At 46.7% G+C, this 13,006-nt stretch overlaps 1 protein-coding gene across 2 annotated transcripts in view; it reads left to right on the top strand.

Annotated features, from left to right (window-relative positions):
• STX8 (syntaxin 8) overlaps positions 1-13,006 on the top strand; it is a 301,784-nt gene that overhangs the window by 28,526 nt on the left and 260,252 nt on the right. For both annotated transcript variants that reach the window (XM_045293406.1, XM_045293405.1), the window contains exon 4: positions 6,397-6,507. In XM_045293406.1, coding sequence (XP_045149341.1) covers positions 6,397-6,507 — 111 coding nt within the window. The remainder of the gene's footprint in view (positions 1-6,396; positions 6,508-13,006) is intronic.

The following is a 13,006-nucleotide window of genomic DNA, read 5'->3' on the forward strand; positions in this document are numbered from 1 at the left end:
CCCCAGCTCAGGGAAGGCCTGGCTTCCAAAAGATTGCCTATAATCTTGGTTTCTATTTTTGGTATCTGTTACATGTTTTCCAGTGAATGTGCTTGGCAAAGCAAGACTTATGAAGGAATTCATTTGTCCGGGTGGAGCCCGTGCAGGGCAGGCAGCGGGCGCTTTCAGTCAGTGCTGGAATTCCACGGGGCTATCTGTCTAGGCCGCCTGGAAAACAGCTAGCTGCTCTCCAACCGGAAAACTTCTGTTATCATCCCGAGCTGTGATTCGGCTTCTGATGTTCCTAGAACTTTATTGGTGCACTCTTTTCATGGTGAGACCAATGCCAGGAGAAACCATACGTCTTTTGGGGTTTGTTTTTTTTTTCCTTTCTCTGTAGTTGACGGCGATGTGACTTGTTTGCCGTGTGATTCTAGAAACATAGATGCTTGCAGGGGAGGGGAGCACTTGCTTGAGCTGATTATCCTGTCTCAGTCTGCCGATTGAGTCTGCCAACACTGCCCGATATTACATTAAAAAATTATAATTTCATCAACTTAGGGGAAAACAGACCACATGTGATTTGTTACCTAAATTAAGTTTTGAAGATGAGTTTATACTGGTGTGAAAACGTCCTCAAACTGGTCTCCCCTTATCTCATTGAGTTAAATTGTCAGTCTGTGCTAAAGGCCCCCCCGCCCCTGAATTGTGGTATCTCAAGAAATGGTTACTGCCTGGTTTGAAATATGGGGAAGTGGAAGAATATGCATTTTTAGATAAAGCAATGGGAATGATTACCCCACCCAAATTTTTTCCCCCCCAAAGAAGTGTCCTCTATGTCACCAGGGAAAATGGATTAAGATTAGTTCCACGCTTTCTCTGACAGTAAATTATTAGTCTACTAAGGTTTCAAATAGAAGCTAATTTCTAGAAACAATTTTTGAACATAATCAGGTATTCTGAGATATTTGGTGCGTAACATGCCTCTCTATCTCAGTGTAATTTTTGGCTGCACAGTCTTTTATCTAGAGGTTTTATTTTGACCCAAATCAACAAGTCTTAAGAGGTAGACCTCAAGCCGTTTCAGACGGGTGCAGATACAAGAAGTCTGTCTGCCCCAGGGGAGTGAGGTGTGCCAAGTCCTGGTCGTGTTACCTGAAGCCCATGCACTAGAAATGTACCTAAATGTATGAGGATCTGATATTTGTAACTGTATTTGCCACCTTCATTGGAGGGAACTTTCAATTATCTGGTTTATACGTTTATGTGATAAGCCTATTGATCAAGAACTATGAAGGCAAATCATAATGTATCGCTCCTAGGGTTCTAGCTCCTAGACGCACCATGTTATTTCAAACGACACAGGGGTAGCCACGTCTCCGCAGTCAGTGATGGCTGCTGGCACGTCCTCTCAGCGAGACGCTTGTCGTGGTCTCATCAGAGCGCGTCAAAATCAAGGTCCAGACAGGACAGTGGCTCTGAGGGGCTCGACTGGGCCTGTGCAGTTCAAGTCAGAGAAGCCAGCTCAGAAGGCTCGGGCGGCTTGTTGGAGATTCCAGAGGGGGTGATCTTGGTAGATTTTCTTTCAGCACACAAGATGGCCAGGGGGGCTTACTTTAAGAAACTGGCAAACTGCATTGGTGAGGAAAAGGTAAGGAAAGTTGCTCTGAGAAGTTGATTTTCCATCATGAGGACACACCTGCTTCCCTACCAGGTCTTCTTGGGGAAGCCTTCCCCCATCCACCGTATAGTCCTGAGGTTGTTTCTGCAGGCGTCAGTCCCTGGAGGATGTCCACAGTGCCGTTTTGACACGGTGCACGTCGGAGAGCGACTTCTTTGAGGAAGGCCGGCTGGGATGGCAGCGCTGCCGCTGTAGGGTATAGAGCCGGACGAGGGACTGTCCAGAGACACTAGCTCCACATTTTGATATTTTTGCTTAATAAACGTGACTATGTTTTTATAGCCATCATTTTTAACTCACCCTAGTATATACTAATTACATTTATTAATCGTGAGGTACTCTGGTGGTTCTGTGGTTTAGGCGTTGGTTTGCTAATGAAAGGTCAGTGTTTCAACCCCCCAGCCGCTTCCCAGGGGGTCTGCTTCTACAAAGATAAACTGTTTCCCAAACCCTCCACACAGTCACTATGAGTAGGAATCAATTGGCTGTAGGAGTTATTAATTATGGACAGTCTTAAGCAGATCAGAATCATAATGCACTCTGCTCTCTTAAATGCTTTTGGTCTGGATTATCTTTTGAAAGCTCATAGACTATGGTTTTATGGGGGTCTCAGAACCAGTCCCCAAATTTGTCGAATGGAATGTGCTCAACATCAGAAAACACTGAACAGAAGTTATTAAAAAACATGAGTAAAATATTTGGGGACTTTGATGGAGATACTTCAGAATTTCCTGAGAGATTTAAACACTCAAATGGAATATGAGAGTTCAATTTAAAGCCCGGTTTATTTTTTTTCCTGGTCACTAAATAGTGGGGCCTGCTTCTCCTCGCACTGCAGCTCACACTAGAGGGGGACAGTCACGTCACCACCACACGGGGGCGCTCGCAGACCTTCGGAACGGTGGGAGAACGGTTTGTCTTGATGGAACAGAGCCGAGGAGGAGGAGGTCGCCTAGACGTGAAGGCCTCTGTTTTATTCTTTCATTCCCCCACTGGCCTTCTCTTCGCCTCACCTCCGTAATAATTCTACAAGAGCTGTCATTCCTGTCTTGCGGTACCTCAGAGAGCCATCCATCTGCGAGCCCTCTCAGTCGTCCAGTGTTCTTGCTGTTGGTGTTCCTCCGCGTCTTCACCGCACAGGCAGTGCGGCCAGTCCAACCTCCAGTCACTGATGGAGTCGGAAAGAGAAGCTAGTCCGCCAGCAGGGTGTTTTGTTTTGTTTTTGTTTTTTTTACATTCAAGAGAGGAGTATTTTGAGGGCTTAAGTAATTTACCCATGACCTCACAGCTGGGAAATGGAAAAGCGAGAATTCAAACATTCGTCTATCTGGCCTCATTTTTACTTTAATAGAAATAATACAGTAAACCGTCACCCGACATGTCCTTCCCCCACACCCCCCACACCCCCACTTAGAGCCCCCTATTAATTGGCAGGTCACAATTATTTACAGTGCAGATCCCCGAGGGCTTTCTTAATCGGCAGAAAGATTAAATCAGTGCTCACTATTTCAATGGGCTTTATCAGGTCTCTTTTATGGATGCTGTAATTCTTAGAAAAGTTGTCCATAATCATCAAGAGAGTGACTTTCTGAATCCTTTTTGGAGGTATCAATAGTGTTGGCAACTTTTTAAATGTCTGTATTTCTAAATCCCACATCCCCTAACCGTGCCAGGTAGTTGAGCATTTATCACAGTAAATGCTTGCCTTTCTGCACCTGTGGGGTTTTCCGAAGAACAATCAGGGCTGCCAGAGAGAGAAGCCCAGTGGGAAGGCTGCTACACCAGGCGTCCTCAAACTATGGCGCGGGCCACATGCGGCCCGCCGAAGACATTTATCGGGCCCACTGGGTGTTTTTGCCCCTTTTTTTATTTTACTTCAAAATAAGATATGTGCAGTGTGCATAGGAATTTGTTCATAGTTTTTTAAAACTAGAGTCTGGCCCTCCAACGGGTCTGAGGGACAGTGAACTGGCCTCCTGTTTAAAAAGTTTGAGGACCCCTGCTCTACACAATTAAATCCACAGAGGTTAGACAGAGATGTTTCTTGTTCTTTTCTGAGAAAAGTGGTTTTCTCGGGGCAAGAATAAATGTGAAATTAAAATGAAAGTCCTACAAAGGCACACCTCACTTTACTGTGTTTTTGCTGTCTTGTGCTTCACAGATACTTGGTCTTTATATGTTGAAGGATTGTGGCCACCCGTGTTGAGCAAGTCTATCAGCATCATCCCCCCCCAAGCCCCCCCAATCTGCTTGTACTCATTTCAAGAAGCCCTGGCGGTGTAGTGGTTACGTGGAGGACTGCGATCCACGTGGCTGGCAGTTCGAAGCCACCAGCAGCTCCCAGGAGAAAGATGGCTTTGTACTCCGGTCAATAGTTACAGTCTTGGAAACCCACAGGGGTCACTATGAGTCAGCAGTGAAAGGTTTTTTGTGCTCACTTCCTGTCTGTGTGACATACTTTGTAATTCTTGCAATCTTTCATCCTTTGCCTCAATGCTATCACACATTTAATAGAGCACAAGGTAGTGTACACATAACCTTTACATACACGGCGAAGCAACCAACTAACAACAACCACCACAACAAAGTGTGTGTGACTGGCTCTCTTGCGCTGTTCACTTTATTGCCCTGGCCGGGAGCTGAACGTGCATGATCTCCACGGTAATCCTGCGCTTTTGAGTGAGTGGGCTTGCAATTCTGAAGCCAACTTCTCATAACCAGAGAGCTGAAAACTGCTGGAACACATTAGCTTCTGTTCGCACTGTTTCTTTGAGGTGTAATTAGAATTGCCTTGACAGTTGAGGAAAGGTAGGCACTGCGGGGGGCTGTGTGTGAAATGTCAGGTAGGGCTACAATTATTCTTAGAATGGGCTTTCAACTGAAGCTCGTCTCTTTGTTGGGCTTTGAGAGGCAGTGTTAGCTGGGAATGAAAAAAAATCTCTTTACAAAGGAGCTGCAGTGTCAAAAGGTATTTTGGTGTTTTGAGGGGGTGGGCTGCAGAAATAATTTTTAAAAATCTATAGCTAACTTTCCTCCCCTTGGTATTTTGGGGCAAAAAGATAAACTCGCTAGCTAAGCAGGTCGGCAGATTGGTAGGCAAGCAGGCAGGCAGAGACGGAATGATCTAATATGGAGAGGGGCCAATGAAGTGCATTGTAAAGGTGCCCCATGGCTCCAATGGAGGTAAGGTGATACTCAAGCAGTGCCCCCTGCCCCCGTCACACCGGCTACCATCCCTGCTAAACCCCAAAGGAAACCCCTGGCCACGTGTGGATTCTGACACAATAGAAGGGAGGAGAGCTGCTCCACAGGATCCCCAAGGCTGTCAATCCTTATGGAAGTGACTGCTGCATCCCCCCCGCCCCCCTAGCCAATGGCTTGTGGGTTCACACTGCCCTCCTTGGGATTAGTAACCAGGCACTTAACCGCTGCATCAACAAGGTTCCTCGAGGCCAGGGAACATGAGTAAAAGTAAAGATATGGTGGTGTTTATGGCCGTGTGATTTTTTAAAAAAATTCCTTTTACTTTTGATGCTTAAAATCTCCTACCCATTTTCACTCTGAGAGTCGAAGTAGATGGCAGTTTTGTGGTTGTGGTTGTGAATAGCCACACATGCCAAACTGTATAATGGGACACCCAGTAGCAACATAGAACCATTTGCTGGGGAACCGGTTCTAACTCATGGTGGCCCCCGTGTGTTGGCGTGAACCTGTATCCATAGTTTCTTTCTTTCTGTTTTATTTGTCTGGTGGTGGTGGGGAGATTATTGTAGAAATGTAGATAACACAACAATTGCCAATTTTTGCCAGATTTTTCATCCCTAATTTTTTAGAATTCTTTCTTCTCAGGTGCCCCAAAGAGTAGACTCGAACCATTCATCTGTAGGGTAACAACCTTGCGAGTTTGCTATTGTGCACCACCCAGGGGCTCTCATACAGCATGAACTTCCCAGGTTTGGGAAATTACTAGTCCTTGGAATCTACTTGGACAATTTCTTTAGCATTAAAGATCATACACTATATTTAGGTGGCTTATGGGAGCAATTCTCAGAGTAAATCTGTTGCTTACAATTGCATTTTTCTAAAATGTATTTCAAATATGTCAATAGGTCTTAATATGAAAGAAAGGGCATCATACTAACCCAAACCCACTGCTACTGAGTTGATTCTGACTCACAGTGGCCCTTTGTAGAGTTTCTGAGGCTGTGAATCTTTATAGGAACCTCTTGGGTCTCCCCTGGATTGGCTGGTAGGTTTGAACCACTGACCTCGTGGTTAGCATTCCAAAGTTTACGCAACAGCGCCACCAGCACCTAAAGGGCATTATAGAGAACCTTCTGTACTCCCTGACTCTACCCTGCTTGTAAAATGCTCAGGCAAACACTGAGCACAGATACAGCTCAAAAGTCTACGGAATCTTGGAACCAGATTGCGTTTGCCCAGGAAGCGCCATTTACATCTGGACCGCGGAGAGGAAGAGCCCATTCATGGTGCACATTTCTCAGTGACATCTGTGCCATGAGTCTGCCCGTGTTTACAAGTGCCCCATGGTACTGTCAAAGTCCTGTGCTTGATGGGCCGGTGGAGGTGAAGCTCAGGGTGGGAAAAGGAGACAACTAGGGCAGGTTTGATTAGAGTCTGTCAAAGTTGCCACTGATGTGAAAAGTTAGCTTCCTCGTGTAGTAGGTAAAATGAGGTCATTCATTCACCACTGGACCTTAACAAGCTCCCTGCAGAACCCAGCTTGAAGGGGACAGAAGACAGAACCTATTGGACGATCTTGTCACCCGAGAGCGACTGCTTCTGGCGTCCTTTAAGAATGAGGGTGCCGAGCCAGATCTGATCAGGTATGACGTTTTCACCCCCAGAGATTCCTTGGCGGGGGATTACAGCTGCTTCCTGAACGGCGTAATTTCTTTAACTGGTAGAAGAGATTCTGTTCATCTGTAGTACTTGGCTGCAAAGTTAATTGGATTTCATTCTCATTAATGTTACAGCGTCACTGGTAAACCAAGTATTTTCAGCTGGACTCCCCCCTTGGATAGAATGCAAGACCAAGTCAGAAAATTGCTTTCTGTGTTTCTCCGGTTGCGTTTTCTGCTCTGTTGTCTGACTTGTAAACTCTGGAGGTCCCTGAACTTAACCGTGCATCAAAACGAGATGTTTGTTTTTAATTGGCATGCGGATGAAATGAAACCAGAGGCCGGGGTTCGTGGGGCAGCTAGATTAATCTCCCTGCTCCTTGCCAATGAGTGATTCGCACCGCCCACTTGACAGCCTCTCTGAGCTCAGCTTGGTTGGCGGACCCAGAGAAGCGGTCCAGCTCTCGGAGGCTGAGAGTCATGAACCATAAATTGGTACGTCTTTAGAATCAACTCCCCCCACGGCTTCCAGAAACTCCCTTCCCTTCATTTTGGGAGCCATAACAGAAGGGACCGAGCTTAGGATACAGACTGGCCTCTGGCCTTCTTCCCCACCAGGGATGATGTCTTCATTTATGGAGGGGCAGCGTGTGTCTGCCTCCGCCCTGGTGAGGCCTAATATGGTTTCCCAAGGGGAATGGTTTTTGATCCTGTCTTTATATTACTGGACCCTCAACTCAGGCCAATTAAGTCTGGGGAAAAGTGGGTGGTGGTGGTGGGGTCCCCAGATAATTCAAATATGCAACTGGGATTGTGAACCACTACCCTAAGATTAAGAGCATGAACCGGTTTTTTTTCTTTTCTGATTGGTCCCTGGCCTCTCAGGGACAGGGGACTGAGTATTTACAAAAGGCAATTCGGCAATCTTGAAAGCTAAGATTGTTAAGTGGTTTCTTTGGGACCCAGAAAGGAAGGATGTAGCACACACTTACTGTTTGTTCTCTCTGTGCCAGGCACCATACTTAGCTCTTGTTGTGCATTTGTTCAAGAAATCTTACAGCCCCATGTTACAGAGACACCCAAACTGAGAGGGGTCAAGTGACTGCAGACAGTCGCCCACCGAGTCTCAGGGATCGTGAGGCCTCCAATCTGTAAAGCAGCTGGTCTTGGGGTTAGAGGTCTCAGCCGTACTGCTTACTCTCATTCCATCTCTGGGCGTCCAACTCATCGACCTTGAGTGGGAGCACCTCGCTAATTTCATTGCTGTGAACAGCAGATGATAGATTGGTGAGGGACTAATACCGCAATCTCTACTCCTATAAAAAACACCCTGATTCAAGGTGACTCTGTGTGTGTGTCAAAGTAGGACCGTGCCCTCAGAGTTCAGGGGTGGATCACCAGGCCTTTCTTCCAAGGTCCTCTAGTTGAACTTGAATGCCCAGCCTTTTCCTTAGCAGCCTAGCGTGCTAGCCTTTGGCACCCTCCAGGGACCCCCTTTACAAACAGATGTGAAACCAACTCTGAAACTCACTGCCATTGGGCTGATGCCGACTCATGGGACTCTACAGGACAGGGTAGAACGGCCCCTGTGAGTTTCCAAGACTGTAACGTTATGGGAGTAGAGCACCCCATCCTTTTGCCGAGGAGCGACTGGTGGTTTTGATCCACTGACCTTGCAGTTAGCAGCCCAGTGTTTAACCAGTGTGCCACCAGGTCTCCTATAAGAGATGTCAGATTTAATTATTGATATCCTGGGATGCCAGCAGACTAGTAGTGAGCTTTTTCTACCTCCTCACTTCCCAGAGGTCTCCTGGGGACTACCCCCTTGACTACCCTCCAAGTGCTTTCAGAAGCCTGATCTTCCACCCTCCCCTTCTCACCTTATAGTCCTTAATTATGTGTCAGTGCCCCGCTTCTGGCTTAATGTCTTATCAGAAAACCGCGTCACGTTCGTTCTAGCAGGGCGACCAATGACTGGCTTGGTGGCATGGCTTCTGAAGCCTCCCTGAGCTCTAGGACTCAAACCAAAGTGAATTCTAGGGAATTTAGCGGGGGAGTGGCAGAGGTGTTTTGGCTGTAGGCCTTCTGAGGACCTCCTAAGGAGGGAGACCTAAAGGTCTTTTTGGTGAGTGGGCGGGAGTGGGCTGTGCAAAAGCACAGGGAGACCAGAGGGAGAGATTGTGAAGCAAGGACAGGTAGAGTCCTGAGGGTGTGACATAATCAAGCTTCCTGACCAGGCACATTGACGTACTCTCTAGATGGAAAATGAGGGCAATGGAGATGAGGGAGCTTCAAAGAATCCATGGGAAATGGAATGAAAAGATAATGAAAAACGTCCACGAACTTTTGGAAGCCCCCTCCTAGATAGGAGGGTGTTGTGGGTGTTTTGTTGTTGTTGATCACGATCAGAAATCTAGGATAGTTCAGAATAAGCTTGCATAAGAATTCTGTTTCAGAAACGTAGGAGGACTGTGGAGCAGTGTTTGCCAACATGGGCAATACCGCCCCCTGCAGGGCGCTGCAGTGACCCAGGGAGGCTGCAACAGCAGATACCTATACTTTATTCTGGAGGAGAGGGGGCCAGTTCAAAACCTTTTCATTGCCAGGGCGCTGCTGGGTAATTTTTTTTTTTTTAATGAAAAGGAAAGCAATGGGCCAAATAAGTTTGGGGACCTGTGCCATAGAGGTATAGCGGTGGCTGAAACAGCACTTAGAGGGTGGCACAGGCCTGGGAAGTGTTTCCTTCTACTGCACACAGGGTCGCTGTGAGTCAGAACTGACGCCACAACAACTCCTAACAACGAGTAGGGAAACACGGTCCAGTGCTATTCGAAGAAGGTAGACTTGGACACGGGGACCAGTGGTGATGCATTCAGATGACATGGAGTCTGGGCTAAGATTCAGAAACCAATGTGGCAATTGGCTGTTGGTCGCTTTTCAGAAAGTGAATCTTTGCAGAGAAAAAGAAGAGAGTAGTGTGGGTCTGGAAGGTGAATAACCCAGTCATTTAAAAAAAATTAAATCATTTTATTGGGGGCTCTTACATATAATAGTCCATACATCCATTATATCAAGTGGTCATGTACAAATATTGGCATCAACAATTTCAAAACATTATCTTTCTTCTTGAGCCCATTGATAATCAGCTCCTTTTCATTCCCTCCTTCCCCAAACTGCCACCCCTGTGAACCCTTTATATAGTATGGATTGTTATTTATACATATATGGTTACATTTTTAAGGAAATTATATAATGTAAGTACAATTTGCTGGTTATATCAGTGCAAGTATTTTAGTTCTGTTATATTTTGCTTTGTTTTCAGTCATTTCTACATTGTGGGTAGCCTACTTTAAAATATTGAGCCTGCTAACTAGTTTCTTTTTTTCTCATAAATGATTTCATTGGGGCTCTTACAGCTCTTATAACAATCCACACATCAATTGTATCAAGCACATTTGTACATATGTTGCCATCATCATTTTCAAAACATTTTCTTTCTACTTGAGCCCTTGGTATCAGCTCCTCTTTTTACCCTCCCTTCCCCCCTTCCTACCCTCGTGAACCCATGATAAATTATTATTATTTTCATATCTTATACTGTCCGCTGTCTCCCTTCACCCACGTTTCTGTTGTTCATCCCCCTCAGTGGGGGGTGGGGGTTATATGCTTTGATCATTGAGATTGGTGCTCCCTTTCTCTCCCTCCTTCCCCCACCTCCCCCCTACCCTCCTGGTATCGCTACTCCCGTTATTGTTCCTGAGGGGCTTGTCTGTCCATCCCAGTCATCTTGGTGCATCCTTGCTGGGGAGGACTGTTTTAGGCCCATTCTAACTACTGTAACTAGAATGTGCTCATGTCCTCAAATGCCTGCCAGCGAGGATATCTAGTGTGGACTCACCAGAGGCGAGCCTTGCCCGTAACCCCACGTCAACAATGGATGGCAGCATCACAGAGCCTGATGTGGGTAGATTGTCTTGAACTGGAGATCAGAGTTGCTGGTCTTTGACTACACTTGTGTGTCTCGACCAGAAAGCTATTTCACCTTTTTTTCTGTTTTCTTTTAAACTAACAGCAAAACCCCTCATCCCATGTTTGAGGTCTCCCTTCCCATCCTCTCAGCTTCTCATGCTGTCATCGTTCTTTTTCTTAGATCTGGTCTTCTGGGATCTGCATTAGGCTGTAAAAACCAACACTCACTGCCGTCCCGGGGACTCTGACTCATAGCAACCCTGCAGGACAGGGTCAAACTGCTTCTGCGGGTTTCCGAGGCTGTAACTCTTTATGGAGTAGAAAGCTTCATCTTTCCCCCCATGGAGTAGCTGGTGGTTCCGAATTACTGACCTTGAGGGGAGCAGTCCAACTTGTAACCCACTAGGCTGCCAGACGGGACCAGTTTCGGTTCACTGTTCTATTTCATCTCTGTTTGCTTTTTCTGCCGCCGATTGATTTTCAGGTTGTCTCCTCCCTTCTAACACCAACCATCAGGGGCCTTTGAGCTGGGTCTTTGGGGAAACCTCATTTCCCTCTCTGCTGGCTGGAATCTGCTGCCTTCAGTGGCTCCACAGAGAGCCTCGGCCTCCTAACCACCCACTCTGATTTCAGGCTCCTCCACTTCTGCTTGGGTCATCTCTGATCTTCCTGAGGTCGCTGCTTGCTCAGACTCTTTGGGAGCCCGTGGGTATGTGTGGACTGCCCACACCCTCCGCCAGGACTCTAACATGCTGGTGACATCCTCCCCACCGCGTGTCCGACCTTTAATGCCACTCAGTGTGGGAGACCTCCTGGGGTCACTGACAGCAACCAGCAAGATCCGCCAACCTTCCCAGGTCTCCCTTGGAAACTTCTGGAGCATCTTCCTCCTCCTCGAATCCCCTCCCTCGGTTTCTCTTTCCACCATTTCCTTTGTATCATTCCCTTGCTCCTCCTTCAGGGCTCTCTCCCCTCTGCCACTCTCCCTAAACCCTTGTGTCCTCTCCGCCTCCCCCAGCCCCCTCCTTCCCACGAGTCCCTCGGGGTCCCCCCCCCACCGCCTTTTCTCTTCATCCTCATCTGTGGCCTTATTAAGGAGGGAAGCGTATTGTCACACTTGAGTTTGGATTAGCCTTTCCTCTAAGCAGACATTAATGTGGTCATCATTGAATGCACACCATCATGTGACGGAATCTCGGTTTTACCCAAGGATGACCGATCATTATTTTAGAGCAGTAACCCTTGATGGGAGGCCTTGGCTTAAGCAGCAACGGCTGACTAATTTAGGGTTTGGGGGAACTCGTTAAAGAGTCTCTGCGCAAGAGTGTCTCTTAGAAGAAGTAAGCCCCAGCCTTAGGAAGCGGTGACACAGCTTCTGATGGGAAAATGCCACGGCTCTGTTCTGTTGGGGAGCTCTGCTCTCCCTCCATCTCACAATTAATGGAATCTTTGTCAAGAGGAGAGGGCGGGGGTGGGTGGGGGGTGGAATCCGTGTGTATCCCGCTGCTCTGTGCTCATCTCAAAGGCTGTGTGATTAACTTGGCTGTAGTGGGTGCTAATTGGCTCAGCTTTAATCTTTACACCACTAGCTCTTGGGGGATTAGAGGAAAAGGGAAGTTTGTGCATTGTTTATGAGGGTCGTTTTATGTCAGGAAGATGAGTCATCAGCGGAACCAAGTTATGAAAAGAAAACAAGAGTGTAGAAGACGAAAATGTCATCCCTAAACTCAGATATTTACTTCATCTTGGAGCTACTGACAAAAAAAGTATATTTCCAATTTAGATGTCCTATCACTGGATTGGCCGCTAAGATGGAAAAAAGAAACATTTCCATGAAAGCTGATATTAAAACGACCTTCCCTTTCAATCATTGAGTGTTTTGAGTTTCAGCCTGTTTTATAAGAAGGCTGATTTGTATCTGATAGCATACAGGTTTCATAGAAAATTATTGGTTTATGCCTTAAGTTGCTTACAATTATTAACCCACGACCTACCTCATCCTCTCAAAAGAAAAAACCCAAACTACTGCCATCAAGTCAATTCCAACTCATAGGGACCCTAAAGGACGCAGTGGACAAAGTAGGACCCCCTCAGTGGGTTTCCGAGACTGACTCTTTATGGGTGCACGAAGCCTCATCTTTCCCCCACAGAGTGGCTGGTGGGGTTTCAGAGGTCGATTGTGGGTTCTGGGGGTTTTCAACCTGTTGACCTTATAGTGAGTAGTCTAATGCATAGCCCACTGTGTCCCTCACGAGCCCTCCCTGTCCTCTAGAAGTAGGACATTGCTAAGGAATATGACTATGAGCCACTAACCTCTTCACGTGACAGTGGAGAACCCTTCTCTCTCCCTTCCAGTCCTGTCCCAGAAACAAACGCCCTGCCTTTTCTTTCTTTTTTTCCAATCATCTTATGAGGGGCTCATACAACTCTTATCACAATCCGCACATGCATCCATTGTGTCAAGCACATTTGTACATTCATTGTTCTCATCATTCTCAAAACATTTGCTCTCCAC

Source organism: Echinops telfairi, unplaced genomic scaffold, assembly GCF_000313985.2.
Source record: "Echinops telfairi isolate 266 unplaced genomic scaffold, ASM31398v2 ScPeMD7_2010;HRSCAF=2546, whole genome shotgun sequence".
Lineage (NCBI taxonomy): Eukaryota > Metazoa > Chordata > Mammalia > Afrosoricida > Tenrecidae > Echinops > Echinops telfairi.